General features: G+C 49.1%; 1 protein-coding gene across 1 annotated transcript; it reads right to left on the bottom strand.

The window, feature by feature from the left end:
- Nucleotides 1-4882: 4882 nt before the first annotated feature.
- Nucleotides 4883-9172, bottom strand: DUSP26 (dual specificity phosphatase 26). Its single transcript, XM_004606870.2, has 4 exons — nt 8846-9172; nt 7291-7589; nt 5676-5890; nt 4883-5082 (listed from the first exon to the last, which is right to left on the bottom strand). The coding sequence occupies exons 2-4, from the start codon at nt 7509-7511 to the stop codon at nt 4883-4885; spliced, it is 636 nt and encodes a 211-aa protein (XP_004606927.1). The 5' UTR covers nt 7512-7589; nt 8846-9172.
- Between the last annotated feature and the right edge of the window lie 13186 nt (nt 9173-22358).

Raw genomic sequence — 22358 nt, 5'->3', positions numbered from 1 at the left:
ACCCAGTAGTGCCCAGGGCTTACTCCTAGCCATCTTGGGGACCACATGGGGTGACAGAGATTCAGCCCAGGTCTGCCCCTTGCAAGGCAAATGCCTTACCTGCTGTATTGTCTCTCCAGCCCCCAAAGTTCTCCAATTTTTTTTTAAAAAAGAGGGTACTGCAGTGAAGGGTGGGGGTGGTTTGGGGGGCAGGGGTCACTTTTGTCAATGAAGTGATGGGTACAAGCTCCATGGTTTGGGCCCTGAAGTCCAGGGAGGCAATATCAGGCAATATGCGCTTTCAAGGACTTGTGGGAGTAGACCCAGATAACCGAGGATCATCTCCTCATTTCAAGGTCGCAAATAAAGTCTTTTTTTTTTTCTTTTCGAATTACATCTGGGGATGCACAGGGGCACTCACGAATTACTTCTGGCAGTGCTCGGGGGACCATATAGAATGCTGGGAATAGAACCTGAGTCGGCCATGTGCAAGGTAAACACCTTCCCCACTGTGCTATCGCTTCAGCTCCATGCAAATAAAGTCTTGTCTGCAAAATGCCATGTGTTGTGTGACACGACATAGTCACAGGATCAGTGATGAACAACAGTGCTCTTTAAAATTGGAATCTTTTGCCCTTTTGGAAATATCTGAGGGCAGGAGCCTGCGAGGCCCAGGTTGACTGTTCCTGTTCACCCGGCCCCCTTCTCTGTCAGCACTTCCTGTTCCTTAAGCCTCAGCTGGTTTCTGGTGGTTTCTGGGGAGGCCCTTGGTGCTGTTGTGCTGCGTCTTCAGCAGAATGCACTGCCTGTCTGGTCCAGCTTCCTCTGCTCCCCCGGGGCCCGGGGAGAAGTTTCTCTCCCTGCTACAGCTCCCTGTGGAACCTCCCAGCTGGGATTAGTTACAGGGGTGAAGCACTGGGCAAACATTCTTCCGTCTCCCCAGAGGCTGCACAGGCTCCAGGCTTGGCCTCGAGGCTGCTGTCAACATCCCCGCTGCTACACTCTAGCAGAGAATCGGCAGAATGTCAAGACTGATTCTCTGATTCTGTTCTCTGCTCTCCGGGGCCTGCATCTGACAAGGGCACCTTGATTCCATTTCATTTTCGGGCACTTTCCTTGGGGTCTTGACCATCTGGATGGGATGCAGGCAGATGGCAAGAATGCATCTCGGCAGGGTTTGGGAAGGAGAGGTGGGAGCTAGACCCTCAGGGCAGGTGCCACCCCTGCTGCGTGGGGGATAGGACTTTTCGCTGGATTCCAGGTATCTGGGGGATGGACTTGTGACCCCACGTCTCTTCCTTGAACAGTAGAGGGATTCAGCATGTGCGTGTATAGGTGCATGCACAGACACGCAAATGGTGGAGTGAGTTAGAGAGAGTCTGGAAGCAAGGCTCCCAGGTTCGAATTGCAACTCTTTTTGTTTCCCTGGAAAAATGACCGACCTCACTTTCCCTGTCCCTAGGCAACACCTATTCCACTTCCTTCAGAGGCTTTTTGGTTTTGGTTTTTAAATGAGATCAAGCAAGTTAATATCTGCAAAGACAAGAAAAGTGCCTGTGCATAGACACCTTGTTATTTGGTTCTGAAATACTGAAAAAGGTATAACCTGCCCAATGAAGTAATCTACAATCCTGTTGCGGTCAAATAGACTTCAATAGCTCTATTTCCCTAGTCAAAGGCAGCATTAAGTTCTCATTATTCAACTTGAAAAGTCGAAGGGCTTTAGCTGCAGTCATTCAGACTGCCTGCACGGGGACGTGCCCAGGGCCAACACCTTCTAGAGCAGGAGGAAGTGGCAGTTCTGTGAGGGCACAATTTCTCAAAGAGAATGATTCTGCATGGGGCCTTATTTTTAGTTATACATAAGTCCTCTCGCCCAGGGTTCAGACAGGAAACCATTGCATTTCATTCTTGTTTTGTTTCTACTGGACTGGAGCAATAGCACAGCAGGTAGGGTGTTTGCCTTGCATGTGGCCGACCTGGGTTTGATTCCTCCATCCCTCTCAGAGAGCCCAGCAAACTACTGAGAATATCCCGCCAGCACGGCAGAGCCTGGCAAGCTCCCTGTGGCATATTCAATATGCCCAAACCAGTCACAACAAGTCTCATAATGGAGACGTTACTGGTGCCCGCTCGAGCAAATCGATGAATAAAGGATGACAGTGATACAGTGATACAGTGATTTCTATTGTAATTGCTATAATTGAGGTAGCCAAGCTTAGAGTCTATGGGATGCTGTGAATTAAACCCAAGGCCTTAGACGTGTAGGGCACGTACTCAACTACTTTAGCCACATCCCTGACACAATCAATGCGTTTGATTTATTTTGCAATGCTGGGATCACACGCAGGTCTCCCTGGCCCACTCCTCAGTGTCTCTTCACTGGAGTCAGGAGTCCTAACGAGTGGGCCTTTCTGTAGGTAGCCCTTCCAGAAAATTGTGGCTAACGCTAACCAAAAGTTGAGGCTCCATTCAAGAGATCTTGCCAGCAACCCATGTAGCAGTCGAGCTTAGTTGTGACCAGTGCTGGCTGCCACAGATGGTCAGTGCTAGCACAGCTGGGGAGTGAATATGAAGTGGGGTCCACGTGGACCCTAGAAAACCATCAAAGCTCTTCAGCTGGGAGTGGACGAACCCAGGAAAGTTTTTAGAGTCGGCATCATGCAATGCCAAGGATGGAACAAGAGAAAGGGCACTTCAAACATGGACTCGCTCAGCGCTTTCTGTCTCAGGGAGGCTCGTGCCCCATGACCTGGTGGAATGAATGAGCAGGGGAGAGAGAAAGCGCCCAAGTGCCCCAGTCATCTAGCAAACGTACGAGACTCTCTGATCTTTCATGCGTGTCCCACTAGCAGGGAAATGGGAACATGGCTGCAGCAGGCTTGAGCAACATCTGAACTTCCTAGAACCTGAGGATGGGGAAAGGCATGGGAAGCATATGGCGGCTTCCGAGGGTGTCCAGAAACTGCATGATGACTCTCCTCACAGCCAGCGAGAGGTGCTGGGGAGAGGAGCGAAGGGCAGCAGAGCAAGCTCTGCACGCGGAGCCTTGGATTGAGTCGCAGCAAGGCCTGGCATCCCAGCACCACCAGCCATGGTCCCACCTTCTCCCCTCAAACAAACAAACAAACAAACAGACAAACACTCCCCACTACCCCCAAACAATGGAAGTTCTTTTATTTAGATTTCACTGGAGAGTAGAAATGGATGGATAGTGGTATCTTTCAACTTAGAGTACGAGTTTCTTTGCATTTGGGGCAAGACACTTTCGAGATATATTAAGTGACACGCTGCCCTCTATTGCTCTCTTCCCATCCTATCTACTTCTCCCCCAAAGCATATATTTTGTTCTGTTAAAAGAGGGAGGCGGGGCCAGAGCTATAGTACAGTGGATTGGGCATTTGCTTTGCAAAGCGGTTGACCAGGGTTCAATCCCCAGCATCCCATAGGGTCCCCCATCACTGCCAGGACTAATTTGTGAGTGCAGAGCCAGGAGTAACCCCTGAGCATCACTGGGTGTGACCCAAAAAAACAAAAACAAAAGAGGGAGGACGTGGTGTTTGGCATGTGATGTAATGGAAAGACCATACTGTTCTCTCTGACTGCAGTCTAATGTTTGACAAAGTTTGCTACAGAGCTGCTCCACAGCTCTGTGGCCATGCCTGGAGAAGCTAGAAGAGAAAGCAATTGATTGCATCATCCCCTCCTCCCCAATTCCTTGGCACCAAGTAAAATCCCAATCTCCTGACTGCAGGATTTAAGGCCTTGGGATTTGATTTGAGGTAATTTTCTAGGATTAATTTAAGATAATATTCTAAGGCCTGGAGCCATAGTACATCGGGTCGGGCTTGTCTTGAATGCTTTTGATCCCGGTTGGATCTCGGGCACCTCACATGGTCCCCTGGGCACCACTAGGCATAATTCCTGATGGTATTCCTGATGGCAGAGCCAGAATAAGCCCTGAGCAGCATCAGGTGTGGCCCAAAACCAAAACAGAAAGGGTAATTTTCTATCCCAGCGGCGTGGGGACTTCGTCTAAGAACTATGCCGACTTTTGAAAATGAAGATGAGTTCCGCAGAAACCCTTCACCAGGCTTGGGCAGTGGAGGGCCAAGCTCAGAAGATTGCTGCAATCCTGATGTTTCCGGTCGCCTGCTGGCCCCGTGTGGTGGTCACTGGAAGTGACAGCGCTCTTGCTCGCATAGGAAACTGCACCCAAGAGAAAACTGCACCCCAACCGTTGCGAGGAGGACCCAGAGGAGGAGCTGGTCTGGAGCAGGGCACCAGGACACACAGCAGCCCAGAGGCAACTCAAGACACGTTTCCTCTGGTTCACCACCTTTATTTCTGCTTATGACTCGGGGATGCTCAGCGAGGTAGCCCTGCGGGATTGGGGAACAGGCTCCCGGCCCGGTGCCAGGCGCAGCCGCCTCCCCGCTGTGTTTGGAGTAACACGTCTGCGGGGTTCTCCCGCCCCGCTCCTCACAGCTGTCTCCCTGGCATCTCCTCCTGCAGCCCTGCCTTCCTGCACGGGACTGGCACAGCCTCTTCCACGGCAACGAGAGCGAGGAACGGCTGGCACAGCGAGGATGGAGGAGAAGGAGGAGGAGGAGGAGGAGGAGGAGGAGGAGGAGGAGGAGGAGGAGGAGGAGGAAGAGGAGGAGGAGGAGGAGGAGGAGGAGGAAGGGAGCCCCAGGGCAGGACTTGGGGGGTTGTCAGAACCCCAGGGTCAGCAGCTGCCTTTTCGGCTCAGCCCTCTGCCCAGCCTCAATCCCCACCACCTCCGGATAAGCAGCGGGTGCCAAGTCTCTCTCTGTCCAGGAGGCAGGAGCCCGCCAACTGTTGGGGGCCTCTCCGTCTGGGGGCCGGGGCCCCTGACACCGGCCTGACTTCTCTCCTCCCCTCAGGCCTCCAGTCCCTGCCGCAGCCTGCGGTCCAGGGCCAGAAGCTGCCTCAGGAAGCCACGGTTGGGGATGATGCCTCGGTGGTCCTTGACCTTCTTGATGGCCTGCACCAGGGTGAGCTGGTGGTAAAGCATGAGGTAGGCCAGCACCAGGGTGGCGGACCGACTCACGCCCACGGCACAGTGCACCAGGATCTTACCTGTGATGAAAGACAGAAAAACAGCAGAGGGGCTCGTGCGGGCTGGGGGGAGAGAGAGCTAAAGGGGCAGGTGAGCGGGATGAGCACCAGGTAGTGGGCGATGGAGATGGGACGGGGCATACATGGGGATGGGAGAGGAATATGTGCTTCCCTGGCCAGTGTCTAGGTGCTGGCCAGGACATGGAGAATATATGGCAGCCACCAGCGCCCAGAGGGCTCCAGGTCGAGGCCTGTCACCAAGGGAAGACCTGGCTTTGCCCAGAGCAATAACTCTGCCCTAGCAGCCAAGTCAAGGAGCCCCCCTGGGTCAAACCGGGCCCGCCTAGCTCGCTGCTGGGATCAGCTACTCCATAAACATTCACTCTCTGAGTACCTCTTCCCATCACTGGCACAGACATCCCGACAGGAATGTGATTAGCAGGTGCACAGGTAGGGGAAGAAGCCGAACCCTCATTTTACCCTGCAGGTGGACTTAACCAGGTCAGGCCCTTCAACACTCTTTGTCACTCCGCACTCCTGCCCAGGGGCTGTCCCTTAGCTCTGGGGGTGAGGCCGCACCCCCCCCCCCCGGCCTTGCTCTTTCCTGCACATACCTCCCGGCTGGCCCAGTGCCCTGTGGATGAAGTCGGCTGCCGTCTGGAAGTGGATGCTCATGTCAAAGGCTGGTGAGTCGTGGGCCTCAACGCCCAGGTAGCGGATGCCCAGGCTCTCATAGGCCTCGGGTGTGCCTCGCCACCGGCTGTGTGATGCATTCAGGACGTGCGTGATGCCCAGGCGGCGGAGCTCACGCCGGTTGTTCGCTATGTCCCTACAGAGAACAGAGGTTAGAGGGAGGGTGGGGAGCCAGCTAGAAGCCTGAACTGCCCCCAACCTCTGTCCTGTCACTGGTTTCAGTTGCTGCTTTACTTCCTAATGACCCAGGAAGGACTTTGATCTAGAGGACAGTGACCTAGAGTCCTGCCCTTGAGTTTGGCTTGTGAGGATGGAGAAAGGTGGTGGTGGTGGTGGAGAGAATAATCACCCTTGTAGGAGCTTGCAGGGCTGGGCAGGATACAGAGGGGAAGAGGCACTTGTATTCTTGGCCCACCCCATTTTGATCTGGGCGCCAAATACAGTCCCTTGAACACAACCAGGAGTGAGCCCTGGGGACACAGCCTGGAGTAAGCTCTGAGCACAGCTGTGTACGGCTGAAATACCCCCTCCTCAATCTTAAACAAAGGTTGGGGCAGTAGGACTGGGCCTGCCTCCTAGAAGGAATAATGAGGTCTGTGCAAAGCCAGTGGGAACTCACTGAGGAGTGACCAGAGCACCAGGGAGGAGTAACCATCCTGCCACTGAGGTGGTCAGGCCGAGAAAGGACGTCAGCATGGGCACAGTGGAACATGGACATCTGGAGAGCTGCGAAATCCACCCACAATGCCACATCCTTGTCAACCTTGGGATTCGGACTCAGATGGCTCCCTCCCACCGCATCTCTTAGAGGTCCCTGGACAGCCAGAAGCTCGTAAGGCCTTGCAAGTCATTCCCTGTTGACCTCCATATGCCATCTCTCTGTCAGACGTCCAGGGACCCTACCCTCAGCCAACACTGCCCAGCACAAACTCCTTCATATGGAGCACCACACTGAACTCGCACCTTTAAACTTTGCCACCTAGGACCTGGGTGACCTTGGATCAGTAACAGCTTCTCTTTCCTCCTCAGAGACCTGGGGCTGGTGGTCCCCACGTCCCAAGGCTCTTGGGAAGATCGAAGAGTAAACAAACACACATGAAGTGCTCCCTGCGGACTGTCCAGGCTAGGAGAGGGACGGGCAGGGCCTCTTGCTGGCCCAGTCCCCCAGCTGCGTCCCCCCCATGTCTGCTCCCCCGGAAGCCTTTTTCAGCATCAGAGTACCATAGATGGGAGGTCACAGAAGTCCTCTAGGTGTCTGACACGTAACAGTGGTCCCCAACATGAAACGCTTGCTAAACGCACAACAGGATTATTCAAACTGCCTTTCTGCCCAGAGTCTTGTAGCATAATGATGGTGCCCAGACTCCCCCTCCCGCGACCTCCCTGCTCCACCCATGCACCTGATCCTCCGACAGGAACCAGTACCACAACTCAGTACCTCTCTGTGCGCCCACCCCCCCCACCACACACACACACACACACACACACACACACAGACACACACACCACACACCTGTCCTGCCCTCTGGTACTTACTGGTCTCCGAGGTAGAGGCCTGGCCAGACCTCGTCGGCGTGGTTGCAGGCTGTCTTGCCCGTGTAGAGCAGCCTCTCCAGCTCAAAGACGCTGAGGAAGGGGTGCTGCACGGCTGGCAGGTCCTCCAGGGCGCCCCGTGCGCGGACGGGTGACCGGGAGCCACTCCGGGAGAAGCGGGCCATGAAAGTCATGGAGGCCCAGAGCCAGTTTCCAGGGCACATCTTGCAGGCGGCAGGTCCCCGGGCAGCTCAGGGGCACGGCCTGACAGTGGGCAGCACCAGCGTCCGTCTCCAGGGAGACTGGAGGAGGAAGGAACAGTGGCCTCCTGAGTCCTGGAGAAGAGCTGCCTGGGGCCCTGGGGATGAGTGTCCGGGAGGGAGGGAAGGCCAGGCCCTGGGGGCGGGCAGGCGCCCCTCTGCCTCAAGCCGCAGCCACTGCTCCCCGCTGCTCTTTGGCTCAGCCACACAAGAAGGTGGAGAGTCACGTGTCCTTGTTTACGAGGAGAGAGCTGCTGCCCAGCACTGGTTTGTGTCCCCCCACCTCCACCACACACACACACACACACACACACACGTGCACTTGGGTGGCAGTGGCCCCCATCAGAGCTCTTGCCAGTCTGACTCTGGGCCTTAGGGCCTGGGGCCGGGATGAGGGACTCCAGACCCACCCAGAGGGAAAGAGCAGGCAGATGCCAGGACTGCTCCCCAGGGCCCCGGCAGCAGACCCGCCTTAACCCATTCCTGCCCAGCCAAGCCAGCTGCGGGGCAGATGTGCTGCGGCTGGGCCGGGGAGATCCAGAGTGAGGAAGAGAGTTGAGCCTCTGACACGCATTTGTCGAACCCCAGAGCAAAGGGGAGAAGATGCTGGTGGCAAACACCACGTCCTGAGGTCAGAAAGCAGTGAGGGAGAGCCCGTCCCTAGGGGGGGCTTCTCTGACCAGAGGGCTGCGGACGTGTGGGGGTGGGAGAGGGAGAGGGGAGGGGGCAGGGCAGGAGCCTGCGGGGTGGTGCTGGGCCCTGTCCCAGGCCGGAGTGATTCCACCCCCAGAGTGATGCTGGGGGCCTGGGGGGCTCAGCAGGGGAGTCCAGGCCGGCTGGCGCCTCTCCGCCACTCCGGGTGACAGGGTTCTGCCCGGGGACCCTCGGCAGTGCAGGTCGGGAAAGGGGAGCCTGGCCTGGAGCCTGCCCGTGCCGCCCTCTGCCTCTGGGACTCCCCCGGCGGTCCAGCCCTGCCCTGCCCTGCCGCCTGCTGCTGGGGGCCCAGTTTCCCCGGGGCGGGGGAGCCGGGCTCTGACGCCGACTGTCTGGGGGCGCTAGCGGGGGTTCCCCCCGCCCCCCGCGGGTCCCAGGGACCCCAGACGCAGCCTCATGCCCACTGGCCAGCGCCCCTTCCCGGGCACGTCTGCGCTCCCCGGGGGCGAGCGGGGGCTGAAGGGCCTGGGACCCCCACTCATTCCCCCCACCCGCAGGAGCCCCTTTCTCCCGGATACACCCCCTCCCGGCCTCCCCGCGTCCCTGGAGACCCCGCCGGCTCCCCGCCCCCCAGAGCCCCTCACCTCTCTGGCGCGGGCTCCTCCTGCCACCGCTGCCACCAGACGGAGACCCGCGAGGAGCAGTGTCTATTTTAAGTCACGCACCGCACCGAGAGCGGGGTGCGGGCGGGGTGGGCGGTGACACACGGGGCACAGCCTCACCGCCCGCGGGGGCGGGGGAGCAGCCGCCACCGCCCACTGCGCGCAGGAGACCAGCGGGTGCCCAGGGTGGCAAAGCGCAGGGGGCCAGGCCTGAGGAGACGCGCAGCCCCGCAGATGCGCTAGCTGCACACACACACACACACACACACACACACACGCACGCACGCACACGCACACACGCACGTGCACTCACACACCCACCCACCCCCACACACACACTCATACACTCACACACACATTCACACACGCACGCACGAATGAACGCATGCACTCACTGGCACTCTCATGCACACATCCCTTAGTCTCACATACACCCTGTTTATATAACAACCATAGTAGCCCTGGCACGAATCAGTACTTAGTCGCACTACATGTCTCTGGAGTAGTTTTGTCGCATTCCCTGACTTTTAAGGAGACTGAGGCACAGAAAGGTTAATTAGCCCTGGTCACACGCTTGTCATAGGCAGAGCTGAGTTCCCTATGCCACCAGTCTGGCCTCACAGTTCATGTTTAACACTCTGTCTGTCTGTCTCTCCCTTTCCCGCCCCCTTCTGACCCCGTCCCCACCCCAAGTGCCTTGCACCGTGGAGAAGGAACCTTGATTTGTTTTTCAGTCCAACTCATCTTGAAAGAACTCCTTGTTCTAGGGACTTGGGGAGGGAATTCCTGTCAATATCTCTCCTTCTGTTGCCTTTTGGTGACTTCCCTTCCTTTGCTTTTCTACTGCAAGGGCTTGTCAACCCCCAGATTGGAGCCATCCCAGGCAAGGACTCAGCCTACTTCATTGTGTGGTAGGGAAAGTGGGCAATGAGAGGACCGGGTATATGTGGGGGGCATCAATAGTCAGGAGGAGATGCTAGTAGTGGGAGCCAGTACAACAGGAACGTCGAAGTTTCATCTCCCAGGATGAAGGCAGCGACCAGGTAAGTGCAGGAGGACCTGGCTCAGGTTGAGAAGTTGTATCCACTACAGCTGAAATCATGATGGACGGGATACCCAGCAGGAGTGGTAAGACCAGGCGTTGATTTCTGGGTCAAAGAAAAATCCTGGCCAAAATTACACAGCCCCCAGGTTCTCTCCAGGTGAGGGGCTGGTGGGAGCTGGGGGCTGTGCTCAGGGCTCGTGCCTGGCTCTGTGCTCAAGGATCATTCAGGGAACCATTTGTGGTACTGGGGATTAAAAAGGGTCAGCAAGGCAGTGACTTATCCCATGCATTATTTCTCAGCCATTCCAGGTATATTTTGAAGATGAGGTTTTATCACAGGTGATCATGATGAACGATTTCTTTCCTATATAAGCAAATTCAGGTCCTTTCTGATTTTCACGTGCCTTCTTTGTAGGGCAGTGAACACATGAAGACATGAAGTTCATCATTAAAAGCATAGAAGTGATGCAGGTCATTAGAAATACTAAGCTGTAGATCTAGGAAAGTGCAGGTAAGAATTGGTGACAAGTCAAATGTGAAAGAACATTTGCCACCACTCAAACCATATTCTACGGGACAGTTGCTTTTGGCTAGTCAGATTTAGAAGATGGAGCTGATGACATTCACTCAGCCTTTATTACAACTTCAGATTGAGTGCTGTATTGTATTTTTTTAGAATGCAGAAAAACATGCCTGTAAGTAGACTATGGATAACATGGGCAAATGTTTATGGGTAACCATAGAAACTGTCATGGGTTTACATCTTCACAAGGACCGTTCTCAGGAACCATACTCCGGCTCGGTCAGCTTTATACTTTCCTTTGTCCTTCTCCTTCTCTTGTTATTTCTTCAGTGGCCAAACACTGCACACACTTAGTCATGGCACTTGGCCTGAGGTTACATGCTTTTGTGTCAGGGGGCACTCCTGGCAGTGCTCAAGATCTGTATCGGGGTCTGACAGGGCTTGGGGAATATATGTAACGGTAGAGATGGAACCTAGATTTGCCACGTGCAAGGCAAATACCTTACCTACTATCCTTTCGTGGTTCTTGAGGTCACGCACTTCAGTTGTTGTGTTCACACATGCCAGCTTGCAGTGCAATGACCTTCATCCATTTTGTCATAGCCCGAGGGACCCCACAGAGCCAGCTGCTGAGAATCAGTGGGTGGGCGCTGCTGGGAATTGAAGTTGAGTCTTCACCAGGACACAGATTTGCAAGATATATATTCTACTGTGGAGTCATCCCCCAGCCCCCAGGAGGTGACTTTTTAAGTTTCCAAGTGACAACTCACTGAAGATGGAGAGGAGGTATGAGAAGGGGAAAAGAATTAGCAAAAAAGGAGGCCATGGAGGAGGTAGTACAGGAAAGGGGACAAAAAAAGATGCTTTTTAATTATCTATCAATTTCTTGGGTGTTTGCATCAGCTTCCTAAGGTGGGGATTTCTTTTCATTGGCTGCTTGAGATGTCTCTCCCTTGGTCAGGTTATTCCACTCATGCTAGTAAGTAACCCAGTAAATTGAGGAACATAGGTCCATGGTCAGGGCTTATGATTCCAACTATATTAAGACAAAGGCCTGCAGCTTTCTGGATCTACTTTATTTGCTCATTCCATTTTCCATGCCTAATAGGCTTTTACCAAAGGACTCAGGAGCTATGCTTGTTTCTTTTTATCTATGCTTGTTGGAATCTTTGTTTCCAAACCAGAAGTCACAAACTGGTTCACTATAGTGGGACAAAGAAAGCCTAAGCGATGAAGCAAGGCAGAAGGATTAGCTTCCCAAGAGTCCTTCTTCCCCCAATGTCATTAGAGAGGGGGAGAAAAAGTCAAGAATAGCACAGTGGGTAGGGTGTTTGCCTTGCACCCTACCTACCTGGGTGGCTGGCCCGGGTTCGATTCCCAGCATCCCATATGGTCCCCTGAGCACCACCAGGAGTAATTCCTGAGTGCATGAGCCAGAAGTAACCCCTGTGCATCGCCGGGTGTGACCCTAACAAGGTGCTGGAGTGACAGTTCAGTGGGTAGGGCACTTGTTTTGTACGCAGCTGAGCCAGGTTCCATCCCACCCCCAGGAGTAAGCCTTGAACACTGATGGGTGTGGCCCCTAAACAAAACAAACCAAAAGAAAAAAAGAAGAAAAGAAAGAAAAGAAGGGAGGGAGGGAGGAAGGAAGGAAGGAAGGAAGGAAGGAAGGAAGGAAGGAAGGAAGGGAAGGAGGGAGGGAGGGAGGGAAGGAAGGAAGGGAAGGAGGGAGGGAGGGAGGGAAGGAAGGAAGGAAGGAAGGAAGGAAGGAAGGAGGGAGGGAGGGAGGGAGGGAGGGAGGGAGGGAAGGAGGGAGGGAAGGAGGGAGGGAAGGGAGGGAGGAAGGAAGGAAGGAAGGAAGGAAGGAAGGAAGGAAGGAAGGAAGGAAGGAAGGAAGGAAGGAAGGAAGGAAGGAAGGAAACAAATGGCAATTCCGACTGCAACCATTAAGTATGGGTTGGGCACTGTGCTAAGAGCTTTCCATATATTAGCAAACTGAATCCCACAAAGTGTGTTTTATTAGTTCCATTTTACAGTTAAGGAAAATGCAGTGGTGGCCAATCTGGTCTGCAGCAGCGGAACAACTTATTAATGTGACAGTATGAATTTCAACCAAAGACTGTTCTAAATCAAAACCGTGCTTTAAGCCACCCTTGTATACTTAGAGGAAATAACAGCCCTGGTGAGCGTGGACCAAAGCCTAACGCATTTCCAGCACCCAGGAGACATGGGGAGAATTTCGCAGGAGAGTCAGGCGGACTGGGAGCCCCAGTACTTGCCCCTTAGCTGGGGACCCCACAGAGAGGTTCTGTTCAGGTGTGTGTGTGTGTGTGTGTATAAGTTAGAGCACTGGCCTTTGAGTCCCTGGTGACCTCCTGCTGCTCCCTAAACCATTTCCTTCCTGCAAAGGACCCACAGCCAAGCCCCTCCCCCCTTACTCCCCGCCCCCTCCCTTCCTTGCAGGTTTCGGAAGGACAGTCACCAGGAGTTCCCAGGACAGCCACAGCGGTCACTCTGGGAAAGGGAGGGTGGCAGAGACGCCACCAGCAGGACCCCCAATTTATTATTCTTAGTCTCCCTTCTTCCCCAGCGCCTTCTCTTCTGGTTCCCACAGAGATTTGTGAACCTGCCTGCTCAGATGCCCACCAGGTTCACGCCCTCCATCTCCCGTGCACTGCTGTGTCGGGCCGCAGCCAGCCATGGTCTGGGCAGGGCGTGGTACCCGGCCTTGGCATCCTCTTGACTTCCCTCCTCTGCCTCTCCACGAAGGCATTGCTTAGTGTCCCCTGTCTCCACATTTATCTGGGTGACTGAACATGTATCTTACTGTGAATATTAGTTTTTGAATCTTTTTTGTTTGTTTCTGTTAAATTTTTTAATTTTTTTAATTAGTGAATCACCGTGGGGTACAGTTACATATTTACAAACTTTCGTGCTTGCATTTCAGTCATGCAATGCTCAAGTACCCATCCTTCCACCAGTGTCCATTCTCCACCACCAATGATCCCAGCATCCCTCCTACCCTCCCTCCCCTGTCCCTCCCAACCCAGTCTCTGTGGCAGGGCATTCCCTTTTGTTCTATCTTTCCTTTTGGGTGTTGTAGTTTGCAGTAGAGGCATTGAGTGGCCATTGTGTTCGATCTGTAGTCTACATTCACTTCACACCTCCCAACCTGAGCTGGTCCTCCAAATACCCTTTGCTTGGTGTTCCCTTCTCTATTTGAGCTGCCTTTTCCATCAGCATGTGAGGCCGGCTTCCAAGCCATGGAGTAAACCTCCTGGTCCTTACCTCTACTATTCTTGGGTGTTAGTCTCCCATTCTGTTACTTTATATTCCACAGATGAATGCAATCTTCTATGTCTCTCCCTCTCTTTCTGACTCATATGACTTAACATGATACTTTCCATGTTGATCCATTTATATGCAAATTTCATGACTTCATTTTTTCTAACAGCTGCATAATATTCCATGTGTAGATGCACCAAAGTTTCTTTAACCAGTCATGTGTCATTGGGCACTCGGGTTTTTTTCCAGATTCTGGCTATTGTAAACAGTGGAGCAATGAACATATAAGTGAAAATGTCATTTCTACTACACTTTTTTGTCTCTCCAGGATATATTCCCTAAAGTGGTATTGCTGGGTCAAATGGGAGCTCAATTTTTAATTTTTTGAGAATCGTCCACACTGTTTTCCAAAAGGGCTGGACCAGTCGGCATTCCCACCAGCAGTGAAGGAGAGTCCCTTTTTCCCCACATCCATGCCAACATCGGTTGCTTTTGTTCTTTTGGATGTGGACCAGTCTCTGTGGTTTAAAATGATATCTCATTGATGTTTTGATCTGCATCTCCCTGATGATTAGTGATGAAGAGCATTGTTTGTTTTTGTTTTGGGGCCACACCTGGCGATGTTCAGGGATTGCTCCTGGCTCTGCACGCAGGAATCACTCCTGGCGGTGCTGGGGGGACCATAAGGGATGTCAGGGATGGAACCGAGGTGATGGCATGCAAGGCAAGCGCCCTACCTGCTGTACTATGGCTCCTGAATATTGGTTTTTATTCTAATACTCACATGTTGTTGCAAGGAGCAGCAGCCTTCCCATTAGCCAGGATTTTGAAATTAAAATGAACTCTAGGAGTCTAGTGCTCCTGTAGCAGAAATGAAATGGGATTATACTTTGCAGATCAAATGGGTTACAAAAGCTTATGGGTTACAAAAGGAATATGCAGCAAATCTCACTAAATTATAAAATTTAAAAAGTAAATTATAAAATATAAAATATAAATTATAAAAAAGGGGGTGCAACATATGTAAATACACACTAAAAAAACTGAAGAGAAATAGGTGAATTACTGAAAGCACCCTAGTCAGAAAGGGATTATAGATAATTATTTTTTGCTTTAGGCTGTTTACACTTTCCAAATTTACTATAATCCCTAAGAGTTATTTAAAATATGCCAGTTGTTATTAAATTAGCTGAGATATCCCTAGTGACTTCATTTGTGGGCAATTAAAAATTTTTTTGCATGTGTTTAAGGAGAAGACAGTCTCTGTTTTGGTATGCAAGTGCCTGTATTTTATAAAATAGATTTGTTTTATTGTGAGGGGTGGATGGGGACATACCTGCCAATGCTGGGGCTACTCCCAGCTAAATGCTTAATATTACTCCAAGAGTGCTCTGAGCACCACGTGGAGCAGGATGGAATGGGTCCTCCTGCAAGCAAATGTGTACTCTAGCACATTTGAGCTATTTCCCAGGTACCTCAAATAAAGTTTCTTGCTTTGGGGGAGGCTTACTCCCACTTGTGCTCAGGGCTCTTCCTGGAGTCTGTGCTCAGGGACCAAACCTGATGAGGCTTGGGAGACACTACAAGGTGCCAGGAACTGATCCTAGACTGACTGCATGCAAGGTAAGCACTGGGCTTGTTGTCCTAGACCTCTCTGGTTTCCCCAGAGAAAGTCTTAAATTATTCTCCATTTTGGTGCTTGTTTTACCAGCTTTTAAGAGTGGTACTAAAATCTTCCACAGTTGTGGGCTTGTGAATGGTTTGTTATGATCTAGTTGATTTTTGTTTGAAATAGTATTGGACCATGTTAAATACATAAAGTTAACAGATGTAAGAAAAACATTATGACCTTATGGTTAAAAAATAAGTTTTAATCTTTTCACAGCCTAAGACTTTATGATGCTACTTTTGTCCAGGAGAACCACATCTGGCTGTGCTCAGGATCAAACCGGACTAAAGTCAGCAGCTGTATATTAGGCAAGTGCCTTAACATTTGTATTATCTCTCTGGTCCTTTGCTTTTTATTTGAGATTATATGTGGTCCTTGAGCCAGAGAGATAGTACAGTGGGTAGGGCACTTGCCCTGCATGTGGCAGACCCAGTTTCAAGCCTCGGCATCTCACATGGTCCCCTGAGCACTGCAAAGGGTAATTCCTGAGTGCAGAGCCTGGAGTAACCCCTCAGATTTGCCAAATGTGATCCAAAAACCAAAAGGGAAAAAAAGAACTGTATGTGGTCCAATATTAAGACTGTTTCATTTTCTTGTTGCTAATATTTGTTTCATATTAAAAAAAATCTCTCTAGTTTTATTTGGTTACAGTAACAACAAGTCTCACAATGGAGACGTTACTGGTGCCTGCTCGAACAAATCGATGAGCAACAGAATGACAATGATAGTGACAGTGACAATTTCTTTTATATAAAAAGAAAAATAAAGTAATGGATTCAGCTTAAAGGAGATAATTGACTTTCAAAATGAAAACTGTGTCATTAAATGAAATAGAAGGCACATGAATATAGAAAAACATTTTATATTTGTATATCAGAAGAATTAGCGTTCTTATTGCTAGAGTGATCACACATTTTATATATATATATATATATATATATATATATATATACACACACATAGCCTGCTCAGATTGGGTCTGGGCCTCCTCCACCCAGACCCCCCCATTTTCCAGTAGCTAGGCAGCCACACCCACAAACTGCCCCCAGGGTTGTATAATCACGTCAACAGCCAAGATCCAGAGACTATAAGACAAGACTCCTGGAAGAGAGTGACTTGTGACCTCTTATAGCCTAGTTCTCCCTCTCAGACAACCTGGCAAGGTACCGAGAGCATCCTGCCTGCATGGCAGAGCCTGGCAAGCTCTTTGTGGCGTATTCGATATGCCAAATGCAGTAACAATGATGAGTCTCATTCCCATGACCCTGAAAGAGCCTCCGATGTGGCACTGCTGGGAAAAATGAGTAAAGAGAGGCTGCTAAAATCTCAGGGGTAGGACGAATAGAGATGTTACTGGTACCCACTCAAGCAAATCAATGATCAACAGGATGACAGTGATGACAGTGACAGTGACAGTTTTATTTGGTAAAAAAAATGATATGAATGAAAATTTCATTCATGTTATTATTTATTTATTTACTTATTTATTTGCTTTTTGGGTCACAACTAGTGATGCACGGGGTTCACTCCTGTCTCATGCATTCAGGAATTACTCCTGGTGGTGCTTGGGGAACCATATGGGATGCTGGGTCAATGACCAGAACTGAACCTGGGTCAGTCGCGTGCAAGGCAAACGCCCTACCCGCTGTGCTATCACTCCAGCCCCTCATGCTATTTTTAAATATAAATGTAAACAATAAATTATATACAATATATTGTATATATATTTAATTCTTCTGTCACTTGAAGTATAACTTTTTTGGTTCTATTTTTTGGGTCACACCCCGCAGTGCTCAGGGCTCACTCAGGGCTCACTCCTGGCAGACACGGGGACCGTATGCGGGGCTGGATTGAGCTGGATCAGTTCAAATGCAAAGCTAGTTTCCTACCTGCTGTACTATCGCTCCAGCCTCAAGCATAGCTTTTCTGATCATTTCACAGATAGTTACTAAACAAGCCAGTCTGCGGCCAGGAATGCGACTCAGTGCAGGGCACACGCCTTCCGTGTGTGAGGCCTGGGTCTGATCCCTCGTCCTACTTCCAAATAATTTTATATTTTAATGACTATCTATTTTTTAAAAAATTAGTCACTGTGAATTCCAAAGTTTTCCACTTTTGGTTTATGGCATCCAGTGTTCCAGTAGCAGTCCTTTCACCAGTGTCCACTACCTTGGTTAATGTCCTCAGTTCCCCTCACGCCCCAGCCTACCTCTATGACTGTAGCACTGTCACTGTTGTCCCTTTGTTCATCAATTTGCTTAAGCAGGCACCAGTAACATTTCCATTGTGAGACTTGCTGTTACTGTTTTTGGCATATCGAATACACCATGGGGAGCTTGCCAGGCTCTGCCGTGTGGGCGGGATACTCTCGATAGCTTGCTGGGCTCTCAGAGAGGGACCGAGGAATCGAACTCTGGTCAGCCATGTGCAAGACAAATGTCCTACCGCTGTGCTATTGCTCAGTCCACCTCTATGACAGGCACTTTAAAGATAAGTTTTAAGCATTGCAGTTTAAATTACTGTTTCTGATGGGGTTTCATGCTTAATACCTTTTTTAAAAAATTTTTTATTGAATCACCATGTGAAAAGTTACAAAGATTTCAAGCTTAAGTCTCAGTCATACAATGCTCAAACACCCATCCCTTCACCAGTGCTCATGTTCCACCACCAAGAACCCCAGTATACCTCCCACCCCCCACCCCCCTCCCGGCCTGTGTAGCTGATAATTTTCACTTTACTTTTTCTTTACTTTGGTTACATTCAATATTTCAACATAAAACTCACTATTTGTAATTTTCCCCCCAAAATCGAACCTGCTGAAAAGGCAGCATTTGATAATTTGTTTTCTCTTGCTGAGAATGAAGAGATATGAGGTCTTGGATTTCTGAATTTTAGTAACTAAGTCCAGGGAAATTTCTGCCAAAAATTGCATCAATGCAAGCTTGTACCTCTGTTTAGTGGGCCTTATAAGATGATGGCCACTATGCCGCCCTCCCCCCCGGAAAGGAAAAACCGAGAGAGAAAAACCTTTCCCCTCCTGGGATGGCATGGGGCCATTGCTTAGTTCACAGTCTGGAAGCTGCTGGTGCTGAAGGTAGTTAGATGGCCTCTGGGATCATGGGCGTTCAGCAACGGAGGGGCCACACATGTGTGGCCACTCGGATCACATCTGGGTGGAGCTCATGCTTAATACTTTTTAAAAATTTTAAAAAAAGATTTTATTCACTCACTGCAAGATAGTTACAAGCTTTCATGTTTGGGTTACAATTACACAATGATCAAACACCCATCCCTCCAACAGTGCACATTCCCCACCACCAATATCCCCGGTATACCCCCCCCACCCCACATCCCACCATCCCCCTGCCTCTATGGAAGACAATATTCCCCATACTCTCTCTCTACTTTTGGGCATTATGGCTTGCAACACAGACACTGAGAGGTCATCTTGTTTGGTCCATTACCTACTTTTGGCACACATCTCCTGACCGATTCCTCCAAACATCATTTTCTTAGTGATCCCTTCTCTAGTCCATCTGCTTTCTCCCCTCCGCTCATGAAGCAGGCTTCCAGCTACGGGGCAATCCTCCTGGCCCTTGTATCTACTGTCCCTGGGTGTCAGCCTCAAGTGATGTTCTTCTATACTCCACAAATGAGTGCAGTCCTTCTGTGTCTGTCCCTCTCTTTTCAACTCATTTCACTTATCATGCTTAATACTTTACCACCTTTCAGCACCCTGTCCTTCAGAGTGACCCCTTCCCACCACTGTTGTCACAGTGTTCTCTTCTCTGTCCTGTTTTTCCCAAAGTGGCAAGCTTCCTGCTGAAGACCAGCCCTCATATTCTTTGCTTCTATTGGCTTTGGGTGTTTGTTATTCGCGACTCTATTTCTTTATATTCTTCACGCAGGGAGCTTATTCTGTGTTAGTCTCCCTCTAACGTTCCTCTAGATGATACTCTCTAGATCCATCCACGTGACAGCAAATTGCATGATTTCAGCTTTTTTTGACTATGACAGCCAAGTCATAGTCCATTTTGTATATGTACCATAGTTTCTTTTATGGAAGAGCCTGGCAAGCTCCCTGTGGCATATTTGATATGCCAAATACAGTAACAGTAAGAGGTCTCATTCCCCTGACCCTGAAAGAGCCTCCAGTTCACGGTCCTCAGTGACATGTTCCATTGCTTTTGTCATTTTGAAGTTTTAGATATTACATATTAACTTCTCATGGTGGCCAATGAAGGGGTGGATTTCTTTCACTCCATGACTTCAAGATAAATGTAGGAATTCTCTCTCTGCATATTTTTCTTATACAGAAAATGCCATACTGTGATTTTATTTAAATACCCGTGTGTGATGGAGGGATGGGTGTTGGAGCACTATGTGACTGACATCCAGTCGTGAACAGCTCTGTAATGGTCTATCTCAAGGTGATTCAATAAAAAAATTAAATTAAATAAATATTCAGTGTTTAAGGTAGCAACAGTGTATTATTATTCACAGCCGAACCACGTGGTATGTTATGATGTATGTTATGACTGCTTGTCCTTTCTTACTTGAATTTCTGTTTTCTCTTCAGTTAATTATTCTTTTGTTTGTTTGCTTAATTTTTAATGAATGTCTTATAAATTCACTCCCACACTTAATTGGGAGTGAATATTTCTTGCTGGTAAATTTATATAAAATAAAAATTTATATAATACATTTATATAAAATATATTTCTTCTTGGTAAAAATACCAGTATATATTTTTTGCACATGATTTTTCTGTCTTTTCTGGAACCCTCTGACATCTCCACAGGACCGGCTGTAATCCTGAGAACTCCTTTCTCTCTCACACTGGTGACTCTTTTTGCCTTTGGAAACCTGTTTCCTGTTTATCCCTGTTATTAGTGCAATACCACCATGCTCAAAGAAGCCTGGTGGCTCCTCTTCAAATCTGCTCAAGAATCATTCTCTTTTGCGGCCTCAGAGAAGCACCTTTAGTCTTACTCCTGAGTCGGGAAGGAGCAGTTGCCTGACTGAGGACACAGATGCTCTGTGGAGTGCAAGTTCAAAGTCTTGCCATCAGTCTGGGTTTTTAGTTGCTCTTTTCACTTCCTTCCAGAGATACCTCCAGCTGCCAGTTCACTGACCTTTCAGGCTCTTCGCAGTGTAAGTTGGATAGATTGTCAATATTCTTCAACTGATTTATTTGCCTTCTGCTTTTCGACATCTAACCTTTTGTTGATATTGAGAGTTCCTTTTTTGTTCAGCCTGTGTGAGGTGTGTGTGTGTGTAAATATTAATGTTGCCATTTTTATGGAGTTTTAGTTAGAAGCAGAACTAAATGCTTGCTTTTATTGTTTATTTATTTAGATTTTTTGGGGGACCTCACCTGATCTTGTTCAGGGCTTACTCCTGCCTCTGTGCTCAGAGATCATTCTGGTGGGCTAGGGGGATCATATGGGGTGCCAGGGATCAAATCCAGGTTGACCATGAGCAAAACAAGTGCAGGCCCTTATTTTATCCTTAACTGGGAATGTTAGGTGATTTTTGAAAACTTAAACACACAAGACTTATTGATATTTTAATTTTTTACACTTAAGTTTTTTTATATTTACAACATTTTTAACATGCGTTTTGCATACTCATTATCCTGTTAATTCTGTCTAAGTTAATTTTTCCCTCATTTTGTGATTTTTTTAATATATAAAGGAAAATTAGTAATTTTTTTGTTTTGTTTTGTTTTTGTCTACACCAGGGCTTATTCCTGACTTTATATTTGGGGATCACTCTTTTATTTTAAATTTTATTTAAAAAAATTTTTATTGGATCACCATGTGATACAGTTACAAACTTTCATAATTATATTTCACTCATGCAATGATCATGCACCCATCCCTCCATCAGTGCACATTTTCCACTACCACTGTTCCAATGTCCTCCCACCACCCCCATCCCACCCCACCCCTGCCTCTGTGGCAGGTACATTCTTTCTTACTCTCTCTCTCTAATTTTGGGCATTATGGTTGCCAATACAGATACTAAGAGGCCATCATGTTTGGTCTTTAGTTACTCTCAGCACACATCTCCTATCCTGAGCAATCCCTCAAGCCATCATTTATTTAAGGGTCCCTTCTCCATCCCAACTGCCTTTTCCCCTATCATGTGAGGCTGGCTTCCAAACCGTGGAGTGATCCTCCTGGCTCTTATCCCTACTGTCCTTAGGTGTTAGTCTCATATTTTGCTACTTTATATTCCACTGGGGGATCACTCTTGGAGCATTCACGGGACCATAAGCAGCGCTTTTAATCAAGCTGGGGTTGCCCATTGTTCTTGTCATTATTTTAGTCTGCCTTTTTCTCTTTGTTGGTTTTAAACTTTTATTTTTTGGTCCTTGTTTAAAAAATTAATGATTTCTTCTCAAATGTTACTAGATGACTTCCGAGTAACACAAAACTGAATTTATAACATTATTATTATTATTATTATTATTATTATTTTGCTTTTTGGGTCACACCCAGCGATGCTCAGGGGTTACTTCTGGCTCATGCACCCAGGAATTATTTCTGGCAGTGCTGGGGGACCACATGGGATGCTCAGAATTGTACCGGGGTCGGCTGCATGCAAAGCAAATGCCCTACCCACTGTGCTATTGCTCCAGCCCCTGTAGCTTATGATTAGAGTTTCAGAAAATGCTAACTTGACAGATAGCATCTCTGAGAATGAAGTGAAAGCCAAATCTACAGAGGTTTTGAGTCTAGTTAAAGGTGGGTTTTTCAGGTCGGGTCTTGATTAGGTAAATATGAGAAAAGCTTAGGATCTTGGAGGTACGGAGAGGAGTTTGAGGGAGGCTTTTAAAGAGTCTTAGAACCTAAAATACACATGGATATATTCTAGAGCTTCCAAGACTTTTAGCAAGTTTATGAAGTATACAAACTGCAATTTTTCGTTCACAGACAGTCTCCTGGGATAAAAAATAAAATGCTAA

Source organism: Sorex araneus, chromosome 1 (assembly GCF_027595985.1).
Source record: "Sorex araneus isolate mSorAra2 chromosome 1, mSorAra2.pri, whole genome shotgun sequence".
Taxonomy (NCBI): domain Eukaryota; kingdom Metazoa; phylum Chordata; class Mammalia; order Eulipotyphla; family Soricidae; genus Sorex; species Sorex araneus.
This window is presented reverse-complemented; position numbering and strand designations above follow the sequence as displayed.